The sequence below is a fragment of the Parambassis ranga genome, chromosome 2 (genome assembly GCF_900634625.1).
Source record: "Parambassis ranga chromosome 2, fParRan2.1, whole genome shotgun sequence".
In the NCBI taxonomy this organism is placed as follows: domain Eukaryota; kingdom Metazoa; phylum Chordata; class Actinopteri; family Ambassidae; genus Parambassis; species Parambassis ranga.
In genome coordinates, this window is record NC_041023.1 from 24688488 (window position 1) to 24712586 (window position 24099).

The following is a 24099-nucleotide window of genomic DNA, read 5'->3' on the forward strand; positions in this document are numbered from 1 at the left end:
CTGCCCTCCGGTCCGTTAGCCGCCGCTGTTGCTCCACACGTCCACGTTAAAGGGTGCTAAACACGGGGAGGAAACAGGAACACACAGGGCGGCTTGTGAGCACGGCAGGTCTAGGCAGCACAGCAGGGAGGTAAAACCCTTTGGTACAGCAGCAGAGACTCGGCGGCACCGCAAAGGCCGGGAGTGGAGCTCTGAGCGTTGGGAAGAGGGACAGCCCGGGGGACTCTGTGGTGTTTGTGTGGCTGGACGGAAGACGCTGGTGGGAGACAGATGGACAGACGGAGACCCCAGCAGGTAAACTTTTCTTAATGCGTGGCAGACTCAGACAGACAGACAGCCAGTCAGTCAGTATCCTCTAACACTGCCTGGTTCAATGTTATGTTCTTGAAACTACACAAAGTATCAGCAACACGTAGTTTTAACTGCTTTTACACCTTAAACTGCGTACTTTTTCCGTTAATCCATACAGCCCGCAGCCTGTCCTAATATCTGATTTTTTCTTAAATTCTGGGACATAACTTCGAGCTTCTGTTAAACACCTGAAAGTCCTTTTTGGCCCAAAATCACTTTCAGACAGCCATGATTTTCTTTATGACATCAGAAAAAAAGAAAGGGAACTCTATAGAGATCAGAACAGTTTATCTATACCAGAGTGTAAACATGTTCATTTCCGCTGTAAAACATGGAGGTCTGTGGGGATTGTCCACTTTTAAAAACCGTTCTCTAGTGGGCACTAGTGGAACTGCAGTTTGGATGTTACTGCTTGCAGTTAGGTGAGGTAGAAAAAATTCAGTTACAAGTACTTTAACCAAGGATACCCAAAGAACTAAAAGCCTACAGGAGGTGGAACCCATGTGTGATGTCATCAGTCAGGCAGCAGTCCCAGACCACCTGTCCAATTACTCTGCGGTTATATCATCAATATCAGCATCCACCTCTAAAATTCATTATCAGTCGGGCTAATTTAATAGCTGCATCCTTTGAAGGTCATGACCTTTGTAGGCTGGAGGCGTGGCTTTCCAAGCTGTGTCCTAATTCAGGACTACAGCCTTTGAAGGATGTGGTCTATCAAGAAGACAAAGGCCACAGATGTGAAGATGACGATGTTGTCATGCTGCTGCGATACAGTCGTTCCTCAAATGCGGCCTTCAGAGGATGTAATTGAATCTCTGAATTTGTTGTTGACACTGAGTTTTGTGTTCTTGCAGTGTAAACGGATCAGCTGAGTCAAACCAATCTTGGCTGCATAAGTGCCGAACCTTCTAGAACCATGGCTGAACAGCTGCTTAGCTTCTCAGCCAACAGGCGCATAATCACCGGCCTGCTGGTTAACCTGCTGTCCTCCATATGTATCGTCTTCATCAACAAATGGATCTACGTCCACTACGGCTTCCCCAACATGACATTGACCCTCATTCACTTTGTGGTCACCTGGCTGGGACTCTACATCTGCCACAGGATGGACGTGTTCTCTCCAAAAAACCTCCCGGTTCGCCGGATCGTGTGGCTGGCTCTGAGTTTCTGTGGGTTTGTGGCCTTCACCAACCTTTCCCTGCAGAACAACTCCATAGGAACCTACCAGTTGGCTAAAGCTATGACCACCCCTGTCATCATCCTCATCCAGACCACCTACTACAAGAAGACTTTCTCCACTAAGATTAAACTGACTCTGGTAGGAGATGCCATTAAAAATGTAGTTCTGTGTGCTTTTTGCCACTTTGTTGCAGCCATGTCTGAGCAGCAGAGTCTGTTTTTTTCTCCAGGTCCCAATAACATTAGGCGTGATACTGAACTCGTACTATGACGTGCGGTTCAACCTGCTGGGGACGGTGTTTGCATCGCTGGGTGTTCTGGTGACATCGCTGTACCAAGTGGTGAGTCTACATGCACACGGAAATATCAACACTTTGTTGGGACATGTCTCTTTATATTTCTTTCTTTCTTTCTCTTAGTGGGTGGGGGCTAAACAACACGAGCTCCAGGTGAACTCCATGCAGCTTCTGTACTATCAGGTATGAGTCCAAACCACAGCAGCACCTAACATAATGCTGCCTTATTGGAGACTATAAGACCTGATGCAGCACTCAGTTCCCCTGCCATTGTAGTTGTTGTTATTTACCTGGAACTTTATCTGTGAAACATCTGGAACTTTTTGGACTTGTTTTTTATTTGGGGCCTGATTGCATTCGGTCTAGATTTGGGACTTCTGGGCCTTGACTTTAGGTTTTTCTCAGGACTGATGTTTGGTTTACTTGGGACTTCCAGACTTTCACTAAAAACTCACTGGACCTTGACTTGGGAGTTGTTGGAGCTGATAAGTTGACCTTAAGTTGGGACATAGAGTGTTTCTACTGAGAGGTGACTGGGAACTTGTCTGTGGACTTACCTCAGTCTTTACATGTAACTAAACTTGGGACTACTTGTACCTGATCAGACACCTGTTTACTTTGACCTAGGGCTTTATTTTGAACTTTTAGGTGTGTGACTTGTTGGCACTGATTTGGGACTCCATGACATTTAAATTCGGATTTGACCTGGGGCAGCTTAGAATGTGTTTTGTGGGACTTAGTCTTGGTGTTTTTTGGTGTTGGCAGTTGTTGGAATTATACTTAGGTCTGTTGGGTTCAACTTGAGATTGTTGGTATTGACTGGGAATCCAGGTTACTTATCACAGTCTCTTCTTGAAACTGGACTCGGAACTCCCTGGACTTGATCAGAGACTGAGAAACTGAGTTTGTCCTGGGGCTTCTGTTTGGAGTTGTAAGATTTTCATTTGTGAGACTTGGTGTTGACTTGGGACTTGTCTTGGAACAGACTTAAATTTTGATTTAAAAACCTGCTGTCCTACATTTGGTAGTTGATGGTTTTGAGTTGGAACTACAGTTTTGACTCACTTGATGACCTTGATTGATTGCTGGTTTCTGAACATCACTGGCAGACCCCCATCATCACACATGTGACTGTAATATTACATGTTACATTAGGTCTTGGTGTGGTGTAGTGTAACACAGTGTCTGTCCTGTCAGGCTCCGCTGTCGTCAGGCTTCCTGCTCTGCATCGTGCCTCTGTTTGAGCCACTGACTGGAGACGGAGGAATATTTGGACCCTGGTCTCTGGTGGCTCTGGTAAGACTCTACACACACACATACACACGCACACCAGGTATTATCAACACTAACTGTCCTCTTGTTCCACAGATGACAGTGCTGTTCTCAAGTGTTGTGGCGTTTCTGGTCAACCTGTCCATCTACTGGATCATTGGAAACACCTCCGCTGTCACGTATCCTACAAAACAAAAGGGCCCTGAGATGCCTGTTGGGGCTGGAACTGCTTCAGGGGTGTTAAGGGCTTTCTTAGGAGGTTTAAGAACTTGTCTTGGGTGGACTCTAAAGTTCTGGGGATCTTGTGAGGGTCTTTGATCGCCTTCAGAGGGAACTTCAAGCCTCTTTTTTGAGGAGTTTTGGTGTTTGTTTGTTTTTTTTTTTGTTAAAAAAATTCCATCACATGTTTCTTTGCTTTGATGGGACTTCCTGGAGTTCCTCTGATAACACCAGATGTTATTTTAGAGTTGTTCTCTCTGGTGTTGTTCTCCTGACCCTAATTCACAGCTACAACATGTTTGGTCATTTTAAGTTCTGCATCACTCTGATTGGAGGATACCTGCTCTTCCATGACCCGCTGTCACTGAACCAGGTGAGTCTGACTGCTGATGATCCAACCTTCAGGGCCTGGTTTTATTTCTAACCTTCTGTCCTCTTCCTGTCTCTTTCTCTCTCTCTCGCAGGCATTGGGGATCCTCTGCACTCTGGCGGGTATCCTGTTGTACACTCACTTCAAGCTGGTCGAACAGGAAGAGGGGAAGAGCCGGCTAGCTCAAAGACCGTAGGCTGCTTGGGTGCAGAGACCTCTTTATAGATTTTTAAAATTTCTATTACAAGTATTTTTTTAGGCAAAGTATTTTGTCTGTGACAGGAACAAACATGCATTTTGTGGACATGGTGGACTTTTTCAGCAGCTGAAAAAATATCAAAGTGAGACGGTAAGAAGGCGATAACACGGCATGCTTTTTTTTTATGGCGATCAACTTCAGCATCCTTTCTTCGCTGAGTTCCTCTCTGCTGTAACGTTGACAAATCAGATGAAGGTCTGTAGCAACTGGTCAAAAACCTGGTACCAGTTAAGCTGCTGAACCTTCGTCTGTTCAGCTTTTTGTCTCTCAGACCAGATGTAGTGCTGCCTAAAGGAAAGAGGATGATGGCTGAATCTCTCAGCCTGTAACAACCAGCCCTGATGGAAGAAATTACTCTGAAGCTGAATTTAGACACTGTAGGTGTTCTTATTATACACCTAGCCCGTGTTGTGTACATGCAGTATAGATGCACAGCAACGCAGTTACTTCTGTTACATCTCATCTATAAGGGATTAGTCAGTACTATAGTAATGTGTCGGTAATTTCAGTGAGTCGCACAGTGTTTGGCTGCAGCCTTCAGAACATTCAAACGTGTTTACACTGAGACGGCTTTCCAAAGGAAAGTCACCTCGACACTGAACAAATTATTTCTAGCTGCTCCTTTAGATCATTTCAGCAGACACCTTCCAGCCAGCGAACACTAAAGGGACGATAAATTCCCACAGTTCATCCAAAAGTCGCACGTTGACCTTTTTTCAGCTGGTTGTTCTTATTATTATTGTCTGCAACATTTCAATGTATACTTTCAGGCTTTTCATTTAGTACTACTCCTAATTTATTTTCCTGTTTTTGTATCATGTTTTGATTTTTGATAAGCATTTCAGATTTATATCGTACCTCCAAGAGGAAGTCTCATGCATGAGATGTCACAGCTGAAAGAAAATGTAAAGTTGACGATTTAACTGCTGAAATAAAACTCCAGACTTCTCCTGCAGTGATTCTCCATGACATTCTCTCTATCTACAAAAGCACAGAGCCTCACACTGAGCATGCTCAGAAGGTGAAAGTGTTTGGTCTGCTGAATTGAAATCTGAGTTTGGATTGTTTGTGTGCAGTTTTTTTTCGTGAATATTAAAATATGAAAAATAACAGCATGTTTGTTTAAGTATAGTTGACTAGCAGTGACAAAGAAATTCACATAGAATAAATTAGCAAACATAATAAACAGTCAAATAATTGAACCCATATAAATGCTGTTTTTTAGGTGAAATAATGTGGAGTTTGGTCAGTGCTGAAGTAATTGGACAAACTGTAGTTTTATCTGGCGATTAAATAAATGCTCTTTGACAGCACTTTAGGCTAACAAATGTAGCACTGTCAGGTACCAGAATACAACCAACTCTAACATGCAGTTTAGCTGTGAACAGCTATCCTGTCCTGGCCCTTCCACATGGGTGTGTGTGTTTCACTCATTTTGTGTAAACAACATCAGTAACCCTGTTTCACACACACTGAGTGGCTGTGCTGGGTGGAAACTTCAGGTGAATGAAAGAGTGCACTGTATGGAATCTCCTGGGAAGGAGAGGGGAAAAAAAACGAAAGGTGCTGTAAAACAACAATGAATCTGTTCTCTGAAGGTTCTTGTAACCAGAGAACATCAGTGTTGATGGTTCTCTTAGTATAACAGAGGGGAAGTTTACACATTAGGTAAAAATAGAAAAACAAAGTATTTTTATTACAGGATGTTTAAGAAGAAAATGGCCAAGTTATGATGAAGTAATACAGATCCTACTTTACAGGGAGCTACATGTTTTGCATTGTGTTGTTATAAAGTGTTTTTGTTTTGGTGTATTTTTGGCCTGTATGACATGTTTTTGCTCTTCAAAATAAATATTTATGAGTTTTGGCAAATATAATTATATTATTAACGTGTTTAAAACTTTGATCTTGCCGCCAAAAGTTGCCAAATAACCCGAAAATTACAGCTCAACTCATAACTTCAGCTGCCCCGGTTTTACCACTAAGAACATTGTGTAGGCGCCAAAAGCGCTGCCTGTCTAAATGACGCAATTTTTACGTAACAAATGAAACAAATATTGTAGGATAAATTATATTATGGCAATATTTAATCATAACATAAAATTCGTTACTATATATACCAGACAGGTCAAATGTGTGCACCATAATAGCCATATTTTTAGTAAGGCATGTTTTCAGGGACCAAAAAGTAAAGCGGTGCTGCTGCGGTTCTCACGGAAACCGATGCTAGCGACCGATGTTTGTTTTGCAGGTAAACCTTTACCTTTTAAAACAATATTAATAAGAAAATCAAAATTAATGAGCCAGGATTTGTTATTTTCCAAATGTGAAGGTTATATTTACACAAATTAACTAACTAGCTGCCAGTTTCACGCTGTCAAAACATTTGTTTACATGTGTTTCCGTTCATTCAAGTGGCCTAGCGAAAGGCGTCAGCTGTGCTAATGCTACTTCTGTTTTGTTGTGATTACGTCAACACGTTTAAAACGTTCCAAGTACTTCTAAACGCGGTACAAATATCTGTTTGTGCAAGGGTAAGGGTAACGTAAACTAATTTGCCAGTCAAGTTATATACAGAGCCAACGGTTCGATGCTAATTCCGATAGCTAGGCCAGGTGGCTAAGAAACGAAGCTACTATTGCTGCGTGGGTGTGTGTCAGGCTAATTTTAACAGCAAGTACGGAAGTTTACTCCTCTGTTATTTACTTGTTCGTAAAACATGCAAGTGACCAGACGTTAGTTAGGCAGTGAGTTCCAGACCTACAGGGCCGTCAAAGCGATGCTAGATTTTAATTGTATCTGCACAATTTGAATTAACGCCATTAAATTAATGTTCATATTATAACTACGTCGCCCAGGGCTTGCAAGGATATTGTGTCACTTTCTTGAATTATTTTGTTGTCAAGTAGGTGAAAATATTTTTATGCAGATGTAGTCTTTAGTTGTTGCTAAGCAACTGCTTCTCCTCGTCCTTCCTCAGCATGCCTGCTGAAAGCAAGCGCTCAGTGAACATGGATGAAAAAGACGTTTGCTCCTTCAGTAACAAGGAGAAGGACAGAGAGGGTGAAAGACGCCCATCATCTGCTCGGGACAAAGCAAAAGACGAGGCCAAGATGAGTGGTAAAAAGGATGGTGGCAAGGAAGAGAAAAGAAAGCGCCTAGAGGAGGAAAAGAAAAAGAAAGAGGAAAAGGAGCGGAGGAAGAAAGATGAAGAGAAACAGAAGGCAGAGGAAGAGCAGAAGAAGAAGGAGGAGGAGGAAAAGAGGCAGCAGGAAGAGCAGGAGCGGAGGCAGCAAGAGGAGGAGGCCAAAAGACAACGTGAGGAGGAGGCTGCTTTGCTGAAGTAAGAGATGGGAATTTTTGTCAGCTTCAAAATTAAAGCTCAAAAAGACTGTTTCTGTCAATCTTTACATTTGTTTTTTCAATTTAAAATAATCCAGTGTTAATTGTCTGTTTTCATGGTAATTGCAAAAGGGACTGACAATTTAGTGGTGTAATTTGACAAAATAGAAGCAATGCTGTGAAGAAATTTGGTGTAACTTCTGAGTGGCTCAGTCTATTTTGGCCCCCCACACCAAACACAAAGCTAGTTCCTTCTCTCCTACTGTTGTTGTTTATTGTGTGATATTTCTCCATCCCTACAGGGAGAAGGAGGAGGGCCATCAGCTGCACCAGGAAGCCTGGGAGCGCCACCAATGCAGGAAGGAACTCCGTAGCAAGAACCAGAATGCCCAAGAAGGTCGTCCTGAGGAGGCCTTTTTCAGCCGACTGGACTCCAGCCTTAAGAAGAACACTGCCTTCGTCAAGAAGCTGCGCACGCTGACCGAACAGCAGCGGGACTCGCTCTCTAACGACTTTGCCTCACTCAACCTCAGCAAGTACATTGGCGAGGCTGTGAGCTCCGTTGTTGAGGCCAAGTTAAAGATCTCTGATGTCGGTTGCGCCATCCACCTGTGCTCGCTCTTCCACCAGCGGTATGCTGAGTTTGCTCCACTGCTGCTGCAGGCGTGGAAGAAGCACTTTGAAGCCAGGAAGGAGGACAGGGCACCTAATGTGAGCAAGCTGCGCACAGACCTGCGCTTCATCGCCGAGCTCACCATTGTTGGTCTCTTCACAGACAAAGAGGGCCTTTCACTTATTTACGAGCAGCTGAAGAATATAATTGGGACCGATCGAGAGACACACACTCATGTGTCGGTGGTCATCAGCTTTTGCAAGCACTGTGGGGACGACATTGCTGGACTGGTGCCGCGCAAAGTCAAACTGGCTGCAGAGAAATTCAGCTTGTCTTTTCCTCCAAGTGAAATAATCAGCACAGAGAAACAGCAGCCCTTCCAGAACCTTCTGAGAGAGTACTTCACTTCTTTGACCAAACACCTGAAGAAGGACCACAGAGAGCTTCAGAACATTGAGAGACAAAACAGGTAAAGTGTCCTCACTGGTAAAATACTGTGGTGTGTGGATGTTCAGTCTGAGCACCGCTTCACATTTTCTCCTCAGGCGAATCCTACATTCCAAAGGGGAGTTGAGCGAGGACAGACACAAGCAGTATGAAGAGTTCGCCACCTCCTACCAGAAGCTACTGGCCAACACTCAGTCTCTGGCTGACCTGCTGGATGAGAACATGCCGGAGCTGCCTCAGGACAAGACCGTACAGGAGGGTATGTAGCTTTCATTTTACATATGTTGAAGGTCAGCTTCAAATGGTGCATCATTTGTCTTCTCTCTGCCCTCTTAGAGCACGGCCCTGGCATTGACATCTTCACCCCTGGTAAACCTGGGGAGTATGACCTGGAGGGAGGAATCTGGGAGGACGAAGATGCTCGGAACTTCTATGAGAACATGGTGGACCTGAAGGCATTTGTCCCTGCCATCCTCTTTAAGGACAATGAGAAGAGCAGCCAGGGGAAAGACAAAGATGATGCCAAAGGTATTTTTTCCTTTAATCCTCAGACAGATGAAAAAGAGGTTTTATACTTACTGTGCTGCTGTCGGGTTCAGATAGCAGAGAGAGTAAGGAATCAGCCAGCACTACAGAGGAGCTAGAGCTAGAACTGGAGGCTCTGGACATCGCAGATGAACCTCTGGAGCTGGAAGGAGGCGATGAAGTGGAAAACGAAGAACTGGCCAAAAAACTGCTGGATGAACAAGGTATGTTTGTGAGCACTTTGAAGTGCTGTGAGGATTTCATTTGGAATTTTTATCAGTGTCTCTTTTTGTGCAGAACAAGAGGACGAAGAGGCAAACACAGGGTCACACCTGAAGCTCATTGTGGACGCCTTCATCCAGCAGCTGCCCAACTGTGTTAACAGAGACCTGATTGACAAGGTGAGGACATCACCTCTGCTCTTATCAAAGATCTGTTGCTTCAAAGCAAAGAGTTTATAATGTAAATCTGTTATTTTACCTGCAGGCTGCCATGGATTTCTGCATGAACATGAACACCAAATCTAACAGAAGGAAGCTCGTCCGAGCTCTTTTTACCGTCCCCAGGCAGAGGTAGGTTTTATTGGTTTACCAGTATTTATGCTGAATAAAGGTTTTATTCATATTAGAATCAGCACTCTGAATAATTAAAATTGTCTCCTGACATATACTATACCTTCAAACACCACAAGGGGGGGCTATTATCATGACTTATAGTTTGAAGATGACTCACTCTGCTCCTCAGGTTGGATCTTCTGCCTTTCTACTCTCGCCTTGTCGCCACGCTGCATCCTTGCATGTCCGACGTGGCGGAGGACCTTTGCTCCATGCTGAAGGGAGACTTCAGGTTTCATGTAAGTCTATAAACCTGAGTCTGAAATATAAAAAAAAAAAATCAAAAACATCTTTGTTGAATTTTGTTGGTAATATTATTGAAATTTGTGCTTTAAGATTCGAAAGAAGGACCAGATCAACATCGAGACAAAAAACAAGACGGTCAGATTTATCGGGGAGCTGGCCAAGTTCAAGATGTTCTCCAAAACAGACACCCTTCATTGTCTCAAGGTGAGAGAACAATCCCTGTGTGACATCTGAGACTTTGATACCACAGAGCTGATCAGTGAGTGTTTTAACAGGAAGTTTGTATGTGTATTGGTTTCCTGAAAGGTTTGTGTTTAAAAAAAATTGTGATGTTAGAATTTTTATTTGTATTTTCTTCGTGTACATCGGGACAGTAAAATGATTTCAGGCTGAAACTGAAGTATTAAACGTGTGTATGTGTCCAAACAGATGCTGCTGTCTGATTTCACCCATCACCACATCGAGATGGCCTGCACGCTGCTGGAGACCTGCGGCCGCTTCCTCTTCAGATCCCCCGACTCTCACCTGCGCACCAGCGTCCTGCTGGTGAGTTATGATTAGATCAGCTGTGGAGTCAAATATCACGTAGAGGAGAAAGAACACTGGTCTTAGACCAGCGGATTTATTTTAAATGTGAGGGTGAAAGACATTAAAAACTGTTTGTGCTTAAAAAACAAAAACTCAGCACAACAGAAGAAGCCACGATTGACTCACATGACCAGCAGTCACATAAAAAAAAATCATCAAGTGCAGAATGAGAAGATCGTCTGCAAACAGCTGATATTTTGTCTGTCTGCATTGCAGGAGCAAATGATGCGTAAAAAGCAGGCGCAGCACCTGGACGCACGCTATGTGACCATGGTGGAGAACGCCTACTACTACTGCAACCCCCCTCCCATGGAAAAAACGGTAAAGAAGAAGAGGCCACCACTGCAGGAGTACATCCGCAAGCTGCTCTACAAGGATCTGTCCAAGGTCACCACGGAGAAGGTGCTGCGACAGATGCGCAAGCTGCCCTGGCAGGACCCCGAGGTGAAGAGCTACCTAATCTGCTGCATGGTGAACATCTGGAACGTCAAGTACAACAGCATCCACTGCGTGGCCAACCTGCTGGCTGGCCTGGTGGCCTACCAGGAGGACGTGGGCATCCACGTTGTGGACGGAGTGCTGGAGGACATCCGGCTTGGCATGGAGGTAAGGAGGACTTAATTGAAAATATATGTTTTTCATGATCCAACAACACACAGTTGAGCTTTTTATTGGCTGTTTAATTTTATGAACACAGATTATCCATTTTCTTCTCTCCTGGAAACATGCGCTTTGATGTAATGGTACCTGATTTTTTTTCTCTGAACTATGAGTGCAGAGCGAGGACACGAATACAAAGAAAACCTGTTGCTAATCCTGACTGACAGTTTGACATCTGACTACGTGTGAACTTCGCTACGTGTCGCAGGACACATGTGAATGTTGTGTGGCTCAGTGAGCTCAGCTGAAGTCACAGAACTTAAACCTGATTGTTACATACGTCTATCAGTATGCATTAGAGATTAGAGAACATGTCCTACTTAAAACTAAGTACATTTTGCTGTTAAAACCAGTGACTTCAGTAAGATTTTAACCATAGCCTGTAAATAAAGATGGACGAACCCAGACGGGTGATTTTGAAGGACAATATTTGCAAGGTTCCTGCCTGAATGCACCTTTCAGCCACAGGAGGGAGCTTGTTCGTTTTCTGCTGCACAGATGTGAGGAAGTGAATAAGAACCTGGTAACTGTGTGTGAATGCAGCTTATTTATAATCCATCCATCCATCCATCTTCCACCGCTTATCCGGGGCCGGGTCGCGGGGGCAGCAGTCTAAGCAGGGACACCCAGACTTCCCTCTCACCAGACACTTCCTCCAGCTCCTCTGGGGGAATCCCGAGGCGTTCCCAGGCCAGCCGAGAGACATAGTCTCTCCACCGCGTCCTGGGTCTTCCCCGGGGCCTCCTCCCAGTGGGACATGCCCGGAACACCTCCCCAGGGAGGTGTTCCGGGCATGTCGTTCTCGATGTGGAGGAGCAGCGGCTCTACTCCGAGCTCCTCTCGGGTGACTGAGCTTCTCACCCTATCTCTAAGGGAGCGCCCAGCCACCCTTCGAAGGAAACCCATTTCGGCCGCCTGTATCCGCAATCTCATTCTTTCGGTCACTACCCAAAGCTCATGACCATAGGTGAGGGTAGGAACGTAGATTGACTGGTAAATCGAGAGCTTCGCCTTCCGGCTCTTCCGGCCGCTTCACACTCGGCTGCAAACCGTCCCAGTGCACACTGGAGGTCCCGGCTCAATGAAGCCAACAGGACAACATCATCCGCAAAAAGCAGAGATGAAATCCTATGGTTCCCGAACCAGATCCCCTCCGGTCCCTCGCTGCGCCTAGAAATTCTGTCCATAAAAATTATGAACAGAACCGGTGACAAAGGGCAGCCCTGCCGGAGTCCAACATGCACTGGGAACAGGTCTGACTTACTGCCGGCAATGCGAACCAAACTCCTGCTCCGGTCATACAGGGACCTAACAGCCCTCAGCAGAGGGCCACGGACCCCATACTCCCAGAGCACCCCCCACAAGATGCCGCGAGGGACACGGTCGAACGCCTTCTCCAAGTCCACAAAACACATGTGGACTGGTTGGGCGAACTCCCATGAACCCTCCAGCACCCTGCGGAGGGTATAGAGCTGGTCCAGCGTTCCGCAGCCAGGACGAAAACCACATTGCTCCTCCTTAATCCGAGGTTCGACTATGGGTCTAATTCTCCTCTCCAGTACCCTGGCGTAGACTTTCCCAGGGAGGCTGAGGAGTGTGATCCCCCTGTAGTTAGAGCACACCCTCCGGTCCCCCTTTTTAAAAAGAGGGACCACCACCCCGGTCTGCCAGTCCAGCGGCACTGCCCCCGATTGCCACGTGATGTTGCAGAGGCGTGTCAACCAAGACAGCCCCACAACATCCAGAGACTTAAGGTACCCAGGGCGAATCTCATCCACCCCCGGTGCCTTGCCGCCGGGGAGCTTTTTGACTACCTCGGCAACTTCAGCACAGGTGATGAACGAGTCCACCACTGAGTCATCAGCCTCCGCTTCCAAAATAGAAGGCGTGTTGGTGGGATTGAGGAGACCCTCAAAGTACTCTTTCCACCGTCCAACCACCCCCTCAGTCGAGGTCAACAGCTCCCCACCCCCACTGAATACAGTGTTGGCAGAGTACTGCTTCCCCCTCCTGAGGCGCCGGACGGTTTGCCAGAATCTCTTTGAGGCTGACCGATAGTCCTCCTCCATGGCCTCCCCGAACTCCTCCCAGGCCCGAGTTTTTGCCTCTACAACTGCCCTCGCTGCAGCACGCTTGGCCTGCCGATACCTATCAGCTGCTTCAGGAGTCCCACAAGCCAACCAGGCCCGATAGGACTCCTTCTTCAGCTTGACGGCATCCCTGACCTCCGGTGTCCACCACCGGGTCAGGGGATTGCCGCCACGACAGGCACCAGAGGCCTTGCGGCCGCAGCTTCGGTCGGCATCGACAATGGAGGTGGAAAACATGGTCCACTCCGACTCAATGTCTCCAGCCTCCCTCGGAATCTGGGTGAAGCTCTCCCGGAGGTGGGAGTTGAAAATCTCCTTAGCGGCGGGTTCGGCCAAACGCTCCCAACAGACCCGCACAGTACGTTTGGGCCTGCCGGGCCTGTCCAGCCTCTTCCCCCGCCAACGGATCCAACTCACCACCAGGTAGTGATCAGTTGACAGCTCAGCCCCTCTCTTCACCCGAGTGTCCAAAACACAAGGTCGAAGGTCAGCTGACACGATTACAAAATCGATCATTGACCTCCGGCCTAGGGTGTCCTGGTGCCAGGTGCACCGATGGACAACCTTGTGCTCGAACATGGTGTTCGTTATGGACAAACCATGCCCAGCACAGAAGTCCAATAACAAAACACCACTCGGGTTCAGATCGGGGAGGCCGTTCCTCCCAATCACGCCTCTCCAGGTGTTACTGTCACTGCCCACGTGGGCGTTGAAGTGTCCCAGCAAGATGACAGTGTCCCCGGTTGGGGTGCCATCCAGCACCCCTCCCAGAGACTGTAAGAAGGTCAAGTACTCTACACTGCTGTTCGGCGCATACGCCGAAACCACAGTGAGAGACCTCTCCCCAACCCGAAGGCGCAGGGAGGCGACCCTCTCACATACTGGGGAAAACTCCAACACATGGCAGCTAAGCTGTGGGGCTATAAGCAAGCCCACACCAGCCCGCCGCCTCTCACCATGGGCAACTCCAGAATAGAAGAGAGTCCAACCCCTCTCAAGGAGTTGGGTTCCAGAACCCGAGCTGTGCGTGGAGGCGAGCCCGACTATATCTAGTCGGTACCGCTCAGCCTCCCGCACAAGCTCAGGCTCCTTCCCCCCCAGCGAGGTGACATTCCATGTCCCCAGAGCCAGTTTCTGTGTCCAGTGATCAGGTCGCCGAGGCCCCCGCCTTCGACTGCCACCCAATCCACTCTGCACCGGCCCCTTACGGTTCCTCCCACTGGTGGTGGGCCCATGGGAGGTCGGCTCCACGTCGCTCCTTTGGGCTAAGCCCGGCCGGGCCCCGTGGGGAAAGGCCCGGCCACCAGGCGCTCGCATTCGAGCCCCAACCGCGGGCCTGGCTCCAGGGTGGGGCCCCGGCTGCGCCATACCGGGCGACATCACGGTCCTTGTTTTTCTTTTCATCATAAGGGGTATTTGGACCGCTCTTAGTCTGGCCCATCACCCAGGAGCTGTTTGCCTTGGGAGACCCTGCTGGGGGCATTAAGCCCCCGACAACATAGCTCCTAGGATCATCTGGGCACTCAAACCCCTCCACCACAGTAAGGTGGCGGTCCACGGAAGGGCTTATTTATAATGCTTATTTATAATGCTTATTTATAATGCAATTTAAAAAACATGTCTCTCCTCAAATTGCAGGTTTGATTGTATAGAATATGCTGTTGTGATGATGTTTGTTTATGCTCAGATTTGCACACAGGATTGTGATTTACTTTTAGAGTAAGCCTGTAAGCCCCTAAGTGGACACTTTAGGAACTGCAGTTTGTGTTACTTTTGTGGCATCTCATTTTTCAGCCTTGCAGGTTGTTGTTTGATTTGAAAGTGCTCCTGGGCTGCTTTGACTTCATCCCAGGCTCTGAATGTTTTCTCTGTCAGGTCAACCAGCCCAAGTTCAACCAGCGGCGCATCAGCAGCGCCAAGTTCCTGGGCGAGCTCTACAACTACCGCATGGTGGAGTCGGCTGTTATTTTTCGCACCCTCTTCTCTTTTATCTCCTTTGGGGTGAACCAGGACGGCAGCCCGAGCCCTCTGGACCCTCCGGAGCACCTGTTCCGCATCCGCCTGGTCTGCACCCTGCTGGACACCTGCGGCCAGTACTTCGACCGAGGCTCCAGCAAAAGAAAGCTGGACTGTTTTCTCATCTATTTCCAGGCACGTTCTGACCGAATGCACCTCTCCTCTCTTTGGCTTTAAAGGCTTCAAGTGAATTAAATGAAATGTTGTGTGTCTGCAGCGGTACATCTGGTGGAAGAAGAGCCTGGACGTGTGGACTAAGGACCACCCGTTTCCCATCGACATCGACTACATGATCAGCGACACCCTGGAGCTGCTTAGGCCCAAGATGAGGCTCAGCTGCTCCATGGATGAGGCCACCAAACAAGTCGCCGACCTAGAGAGGGAAGTGCTCGTTAAACTGGGTAAGATCTGAAAGATGAATGGCAGTCTGGTATGACATTACAGCATGCATGAAGGATGAGTGTGTTTGTAGCAGCTGGTCTTGCCGGTTTGGTTGTCCCGGCAGAGCAGCATTCTCCAGTGTGTAGGAGGGTGAACGTGCTGCATCGCTGCTCTCTGTCTCTGGCTTTATCTGTCTGACAGGTTTAACTTATCCAAACACACAAACACACACATTCCAACCACACACACCAGACAATGAGAGTTATTGACAGCTGTAAATTTACTTGATTGACTTCTGGAAACTTTTATAGATTTGACCCACTAAAAGTAATAAATACTCTTCTGTTTTGACATTCAAATTATCATTTATTAAACAGTTTTCTCTCGTGTAATCTAAAAATTCTAATTATTTTTATTCTCTAATCTCTGAGCGGTTTGTGTGTTTCTTCCTCCAGTGTGGGCTCATTGATCACAGCCCTGTACCTCTATGTAAACAGCACAATCATGACTGTAGACAGCCTACAGATGGATGGATATTTTTAGAGGACAAAGGACTACAGCAAGCACTTTACACAGTGAATGTGAGCTGCATCCTATCATACCTGTCGTTAGCTTTACTGTGTCATAAAGTGTCACACACAGATCAGAGTGCAGTCTAAAGTTTCAGGAATGAAAAGAAAATGAGGGCGAGTGAGGAGGAAGAAGGAAACGTTTATGCAGCAGGTGTATCTCTGATAACAGAGCTGGAACAGTGGCTTTGTTTAACAGTTTCAAGGTGTTGGTGTTGGAATGCAGGCGTCAGCTCCACCCTCCGAGATGCAGATCCTGTAAAACTACCACTTACAGCAGGGCAGCAGTGCTCCAGGAAACACACTGAACGAGGGGAGACTGTGTTGTGTCAAACATTTTTCTCTCTTTGTCACTTTTTTAATCAGTGTGGATGAATATGAAGTCCTGCATGTGTATGAAAACAGCACAACGCATTTGTATTTTTACAGCTTCTACAATCACCTCTGGAAAACCTGCAGATCAGTCAAACTCACTGAAGTTTTGTCATGTGACTGTGGGTCACCCGTGCGTCAATCATGGCTTCCTAGTTGCAGTGAGTGAGTGAGTGCAGAATTATTTTGTTTTCAGGATGTCCCATTATCACAGACATCTTATTTTAGATTTTTTTATTCAGACATGTAGAAAGATCAGATAAGTTAATCCTTTACTAGTCCCCTACAGCAGTGGTCCCCAACCACCGGGCCGGGGACCGGTACCGGTCCGTGGGTCATTTGGAACCGGGCCGCACAGAAAGACTGAGCAAAACATATATTATTCATTATCTGAGTCTGAAAGCTGTTTCATTTATAAATCGATCAGATTCATCCGCCTGTGCCTTTAAGCACCTGTCCAGACGCTTGTCTCGGTCACAGGATACGGCCCCAAAATTAAGCCCACAAGCAGCAAAAATGAATAAAAAACAAACGTCTTTGGAGAGCTTCTTCGGAAAGGGGAAAAGGCCTAACAAGGAGACAGAAGAAGAGGAGCCTACCACTTCAAAGAAAAAGAAACCCGCATTTAAAAGACTATATCAGGAGTCCTATTTAAAATACGGATTTATTGCAACAGGTGATTCTCACACACCAAGTCCGCTCTGAGTGATGTGGCGACAGACTCGCAAATGAGGCAACGAAGCCTTCAAATCTGCGAGACCGAGCACCCTGCATTAAAAGACAAGCCATGGAAGAAAACATGAACAAGAACGACTGAAGCAATTAATGACGGCCAAAACAAAATGACGGAGTGGACTGGACATAAGAAACACACTTCGGGTGTCATGTCTCCCATTATCCCTAGATGGGACCGCCTCATTGCTGAGAAAGCTCAAAGGCTCCCACTAATTAAGCATAAGAGTAAGTTGTCTCTTTATGCACTTTTTTTTCTGTGCCGGTCCGTGAAAGTATTGTTTTACATGATACCGGTCCGTGGTGCAAAAAAGGTTGGGGACCGCTGCCCTACAGGACAAATTGTGTTTTCCTTGAATTTCATGTGATCAATTCAGGGTTTTTCTGGTGGTTCTTCTGTAGGGGTTATTCACATACGAGTACCTCACATGTCTAAATCTCCTTTCCTCTGCTGGTGTTTATGTGTGTGTGAGAAGTTTTATGTGTGTGGGAACGCAGCAGAGTGATTGATGGAGGCCCCCCCGAGCTAAACAGTGGTGCCATTGTTACCTTTCATACTTTAACCGGGATCGGGCATTCCTCAGTCGTCAAGTCACACAAGACCTGATCTGCAGCTTCAGGCCCGACTTTATTTCTCTGCCATTTACACCGTTTCATAATGAGGCTGTGTGATTTTTTTTTTTAGGATGTGCTAATGAATCGATAATTCACGTCGTTTTGGTTTTGGCTTTTCCTTTCAGGCCTGGCCATGGAGAAGGACGGTCACTCCAGCGCCATGAGTGAAGGGGAGGTTCTCGATGAGGAGGATGATGATGGTGATGATGATGAGGAAGGAGGTGCTGAGACCGAGGAGCAGTCGGGCAACGAGAGTGAGATGAACGAACAGGAAGAGGACGTGAGTTATTACAGACTCCACAGTTCTTTTGTACTCTGACCATCAAAGTTTTGGCACATTAACACAGAACTGATGAAGCTGCTTGGATGAGCAGCAAAACGTCTTCAAGAAAATGATGACCTGGATGACTGAGAATCTTCATCAACACACATTAACACACTCAATCAGATTTGTGGTCACCAGAACAGCTGCCTTAGTTTCAACAAACTATTTTTTCCCTTCATAGGAAGGGTCAGAGAATGAGGAAGAGGACAGGGAGGAAGAGGAAGAGGAGAACACCGACTACCTGACCGACTCCAACAAAGAAAACGAGACGGACGAAGAGAACAATGTAAGATCGAAGAATGCTAGAACCTTCAAAATGGCAGCATGTGACGGAGTAGTGTTTCATGCGTTTGACTTCCTGTGTGTGCAGGAAGTCACCATCCGTGGCGGTGGCCTGAAGCATGTGGCCTGCGCTGAGGACGAGGACTTCATTCAGGCTCTGGATAAAATGATGCTGGAGAACCTGCAGGTTTAAAAAAAGATCCACACAGTGCACTTGTTAGCTTTTAGCATATTAGCATTCAAACATCACATCCTGTGTGTGTGTTTTTTTTGTGTGTGACCACAGCAACGTAGCGGCGAGGCGGTGAAGGTGCACCAGCTAGATGTGGCCATCCCGCTGCAGCTGAAGAGTCAGCTGAAGAAAGGAGGATCCGGGCAGCAGTGCATCGGGGAGGGAGACACGGACATCTCCGACACCATGCAGTTTGTCATGCTGACTCGCAAAGGCAACAAGCAGCAGGTAAAAGCTCGGCCTCGTCTCTATCTGCAGATGATATTTCAACCTAAGAAAGGTTCGGTGCGCACATGGACAGGGAAGGGCTGGAAACACACTCTGTGATCCCCAAACAGGAAGGAACAAGCAAACGAACGTGGCACAGACACAGAGTGTTGTTATTAGTGTATACAGATGTGAGAGGACTCTTCTGTATAAAAGCTTCCTGCTGAATGAAACTCCCTTTCACACACACACACACACTGAGCCCAGGGATAATATTGACTCTGGATGTGTGTGTTTGCTTATATTGTAGAGAGAACCTTGCTGACAGTTTGAAGGTTTGACATTTTTTAAGCTGGATTTCTGGCTATTTAGAAGCTGAATGCCTCACCTGTGCGAGGAGGTGTTCTCACCACAGTTTTCTTTAAAATACTTTAATACCCACAAGCCTCTGCTGTGGGGAGGAGGCCTTGTCTTTGTTGTTGTGACACAGAATTCCAAATTCAGCCTTCAGTGGATCAATGATCAGATGTTTCACGGCATATGTGAAACTAAAAGCTTGTGTGTTCAGCTTCTATGCTAACAAGTGTCCCTAGAGGTATAGAGACAGAGTCGTTTGTTTGTGTGTGTTTGGGTGCAGTGCTGCTGTGGTGGAATGTGTGGTTTGAGGGCAGAGGCTGGTTGTACTGTAGGGTGTGTCCAGCTTTCTGCCAGGAGTCGGAGGTTTAATGGAGCGCTCAGTCTACACGGCTTCTTTCTGTTTAGAGGACAGCTGCCAAACACACACACACACCATTAGTTCATGTATGAAAACACAGAGTATCTTTGTCGGTGTGTAGGTGAGGTGTGTAGATGGGAAATGATAGGTCTCTCTGTAAATACACACATCTCCAGCAGTACTGTATAAAAGCATCCTGTGTGTGTGTGTGGTGGCTGTCCTTACTACTGTTGTTTGATGTACCTCACCACACACAGCTGCTCTGTCTCTGACGAGCATTGATCTGCTGTAGGTATACTGTAGCAGCTGTTAGCTTAGCCTAGCTTGGCACACAGACTATCTATGACAGATTTGTTCTTTTGCCTTGTTTTCATTTTGGCATAACCCTCTTCAGGAAAGGGGTGTGGCCACCAGAAGCTTATTTGCATTTAAAGCTACAGGTCTTTAAACAGGAGCGGGAGACGGCTCTGTTAGCATGGACGCTGCACTTTGAGCTAAACCGTATGCATGTATGAACCTTTAGCTAGTTAGCTTATTGTAGCATACTGACTCACTGCAGGAGTATATGGCTAGGCCCAGACTGTTGATCCTGTGATTTTGTGTTTGATCTTGTGAATAACCTGTGTGTGTGTTTGTGTTGAACAGTATAAGATTCTGAACGTGCCGCTGTCATCCCACCTGGCTGCAAACCACTTCAACCAGCAGCAAGCCGAACAAGAGGAGCGCATGAGGATGAAGAAACTCACTCTGGACATCAACGAGAGGCAGGAGCAGGAGGACTACCAGGGTATGAGCCGCTACGAGCAGCAGCAGGCCAGCATAGCTTTGCATAAAGACAGCTAGCATTAGCTATAGCTATGTACTTCTTTTTCACTGCTAGCTTGAGGCTAAATTCCTGATGGTGATTGTTTAGTTTTAATCTCTTTTTCATCCCTGAGGAGTATTTTTCATCCTAGTTCTTAAATTTAAACTGCCTGCTTCCTCTGTGTGCTGCAGAGATGATGCAGTCTCTGGCTCAACGTCCGGCTCCAGCCAACACTAACCGGGAGCGCCGGCCTCGGTACCAGCACCCAAAAGGCGCTCCGAACGCCGACCTCATCTTCAAGACCGGAGGAAGGTGAGAGCTGAGCCGCTGACGAGTGACACACACAGCCGACGCTGTACTGGATTAGGGCTGATTATCTCGTGCGCTGACAACACCTTGCTGGTTTCTCTTTGAACAGAATGGATAAAAGGATGAGAAATTAAAGGCATGAGAGACAAGACAGGCAGCAGAGGCAGGACAGAAAAACAAGCAGGAGAGAAACCACAGACATGACATTGAGTAGGCCAGGACAGCTGGATCTGGGAGCGGACAGTTAAACAGCACTTTTTAAGAAGTTTTATAAAGTCTTGTAAATATTGATATCTTCAAAATCACCACTGCGTCTTTTTTCACTTTTTATGTAAAATGATGAAGATTGTCAGTCTTCCAGGTCATATTCGTTGAGATGATTAAAGCAAGGCGTCTCGGCTTGTAGAGTTTGATGTAACAAAAACACTAAACACATGCCGTCCTGCTGCCCAAAACTAAATATGGATTCATTAGTTCTACAATGAGCTTTTTTATTGTTCTCTAAAGAGGGAACAGAGGCAGGAACAGCAGGCCGTCAGATACTTTTGAATGTAACTAATTCAGGACAGGTGAGAATGACATTAATATTCAAAATCCTCTACCTTTATGTTCACAAGAAGCTTTGCTCATACTGATGGATCTGCTGCTACACTCAGCATTATGGGATGTTTAATGTATCGATTTTTAGCCATGTTCATTGTCCAAAAGCAGCAGCAGGGTGAGACAGGAAGTGAATATGAAAAATATGTCTGAGATTCACCAGATGGACACAAACACAACATGAAATGGCGAATTAGGAGATGATGATATGTCAGAGTTGTTTTCATGTTTTCAAAAAATCAGATTGTGCTGATTAAACATGACCGCGGTTGGAACAAGAGTGACGGCTGCACCTCTACAGTAAATGTCCTGGTCTGTCCTCCAGGAGACGCTGATGGCAGTCTGGGCCCGGGCTGAGCGAGCAAGCAAGAGAGAATGAACGAGCGAGAGAGACAGAGAGAGAGAGAGAGAGAGAGAGCAAAAACAAGACCGGAGGGGAACCCGGTCATACCAGGGAACGAGTCCTCCAGACGCCGGGACAGACCAAACCTCTGACCTGAACACACACTGTCACCGAGGCCCGAGGAGGAGAGGCAGATCCAGGAGCTGGGAGGTCAGAGGTCAGGGGTTAGACAGATGGCTCTCTTTCTTTTTTGTCTGTTGTCTGAGATGACACAAAAAAACAACACACAACTGTCTGGACCAGAACTCCAAACTCCTGACCGGCAGATTGGTGGTGAGAAGCGGCGGGTTGAGGCGGGATGAAGGGCTCACCTCCCGCCATCACACCAAGTGAAGTAAAGCTCACGTTTAGGAGTTAAAAACCTGCGAGTGCACAACATTTACGCGAGTCTAGCTAAAAGGGATGTGGATTTTGTTTCATTTGTTTTTATCTTTGGACATGAAACTTTGGGAACACGTCAGATTTTTTTTTCCAAAACAGCAAAGGATGTGGACGCTGGTGCTGCACTCAGAAACTGTTCGTAATGTGATGCAGAGGAAGACGAGCCGTTAAAGAATCATGTGGTTGAAACGATCCAACAGTGAGTCTTGTTCAGTCGATTTATTGATTCATCTGCAGATTATTTGGTGTAATTTCACCCAAGAAAACAACAAATATTCCTGTTAAATATGACTTCTGTAGAGTAGTATCAATGATAATGTGCGTATTGTACCCAAAGTGTCTGTTGCAGCTGGTTAGCTTAGCATAAAGACTGGAAAATGAGGGAAACTAAAATATTACTTAGAGATAAGTTTGGTGTATCCTGCTCTAAGTTAAACCAGCAACTAGCTTAGCTTCACATTAATCCTACCGACATGAGACAGGAAAGCCTACCGAGGAAACTTGCTCTGCCTTGAGTCTCGCACTGACAGGCGCTTATAGATCTCTGCATCAAGCATCAGAGACACGCTGATGGACATCTGAGTGTATATATTCAGCCACTGCTATCCAGCTGTTTTTTTTTTTAATTTGAGCCTCTAAAGTTAATCAGCTTGCATTGATTTGTGCTTTTCCTTATATGGATAAATGATAACCGTGTGCCTGAGAGTCTTCCTTAGCACTGACAGTGACTTCATTATTTTAGATTAACCTCTAGATGGATCATTATACTCTGTATCCTGCTGCATGAGCCTTTTGTCGTTCTTTGCTGTTGGACAAAAATGAGTCTCTGCTTTACTTCGTCTGTGTCTAGGAGCTTTGTGTCTCAGAAAATCTACCACAATAAACATATATGAGGATTGTTGCACATTGCCGAGTCTGTGAATGAGGTCAGTTTGTGTGCAAGGGTGCGTCTGCTTTTTTGACGTCTAATTACAAGGCTGCAGCCCAAAGTATTTCCTCATTTCCTGCACGGGCAATCCTCTAAACACTGCATATGCAGAGAAGTGCTAAACAACATGCGTAGATTAACCTGTCAGAAGGAAACCTAATGTTCAGCACACACACACACAGAGACGCCACAAGAACCAGTTGACAAGGTCCTCTCTTCAGGACTGAAAGGCTCTCTGTAACCGTCTGCTGCCTACATTTTCTTCACTGTCTTAAACACACAAGTGGTCCAAAGTGTAATATGTAAAGTCAGAGTTTGTGTTAAGAGAGTCACCAGAGACCCACTGCCCTCTCTCTCTTGACTGGAATAATCCATCCATGCTGGTCTAAAACAGCTCTTCAGGTTTTAACCCTTTGTAATGCCATAAGTGGGGTAGGCCCCACCAGCCATGTTGTTTCTGTTGCTTTATTTTCACTGTGGCATTTATGGCAGGAAAAACATGGCTGTGTTCCAAAGGTGGGTGTGGCCAGCAGCACCTAACTTTGATTTAAATTTAAAAAAGATGAAAATAAAAAAACAACTGTGGACAATATATGGGACCTTTCATGTGTAGTATACACTCTCTTTTATGCAACCAGAGTCCACTGGCAAAAACAAACGTTATGTGACCACAGCAGGATATGAGACTTTGCTGGTATACCAGCGTGTTACTTTGGTGCTTTTGCACATCCTTATGGTTCTGAGTGAACATGTTAACCTGCAAAAGAAGATCACCCCATCACAAGAGTGATCACCTTCTCCTCAGAAGACTGCCAGGTTCATGTTTGGCTGCTGACCCCGCCTACAGATCTCCATTACTTGACATCCATCAAACATGGATCTGTGCCAATACTCTCAACTATCAATATGGACCTCATAAAACTTCAAAGTCATCCTCCTCTTTAAAATGTTTCACTCAGGTGAAACATTCAGCAGACATGGCCAATCATTAGTCAGCACCTGCTCATTCTTTACATTCCACAGCTAAAAAAACATGAGTTTACCTTCAATCAATCTGTTTAATGAGTGACAAAAATGAGAGTATACAGCATATAATGTGCACAAAGTCAAAAAGTACCCCAGGCTGTATTTATAGCAGCAACTGATTTTCCAT

At 46.2% G+C, this 24099-nt stretch overlaps 2 protein-coding genes across 4 annotated transcripts; both read left to right on the top strand.

The window, feature by feature from the left end:
* The first annotated feature begins 48 nt into the window (after positions 1 to 48).
* slc35e3 (solute carrier family 35 member E3) lies at positions 49 to 5666 on the top strand. The gene is made up of 8 exons (XM_028399310.1): positions 49 to 294; positions 1209 to 1672; positions 1764 to 1874; positions 1953 to 2012; positions 3027 to 3125; positions 3198 to 3280; positions 3609 to 3693; positions 3785 to 5666. Exons 2-8 carry the CDS (start codon positions 1271 to 1273, stop codon positions 3884 to 3886), a joined length of 942 nt encoding a protein of 313 aa, XP_028255111.1. The 5' UTR covers positions 49 to 294; positions 1209 to 1270; the 3' UTR covers positions 3887 to 5666.
* A 479-nt stretch (positions 5667 to 6145) lies between these two features.
* On the top strand, positions 6146 to 22922 carry upf2 (UPF2 regulator of nonsense mediated mRNA decay). Of its 3 annotated transcripts, none has more exons than XM_028421771.1 (21): positions 6146 to 6200; positions 6930 to 7292; positions 7594 to 8373; positions 8450 to 8610; positions 8688 to 8879; positions 8951 to 9100; positions 9174 to 9277; positions 9363 to 9448; positions 9621 to 9729; positions 9827 to 9940; positions 10166 to 10282; positions 10541 to 10930; positions 14950 to 15225; positions 15308 to 15491; positions 17885 to 18039; positions 18266 to 18370; positions 18455 to 18553; positions 18653 to 18826; positions 20166 to 20307; positions 20517 to 20637; positions 21560 to 22922. In XM_028421771.1, exons 2-21 carry the CDS (start codon positions 6931 to 6933, stop codon positions 21567 to 21569), a joined length of 3831 nt encoding a protein of 1276 aa, XP_028277572.1. In that variant the 5' UTR covers positions 6146 to 6200; position 6930; the 3' UTR covers positions 21570 to 22922. The 3 variants fall into 3 exon arrangements, with proteins under 3 accessions (XP_028277572.1, XP_028277579.1, XP_028277587.1); XM_028421778.1 differs by having other exon boundaries at positions 21563 to 22922; XM_028421786.1 differs by lacking the exon at positions 21560 to 22922 and having other exon boundaries at positions 20517 to 20641.
* Positions 22923 to 24099: the final 1177 nt, after the last annotated feature.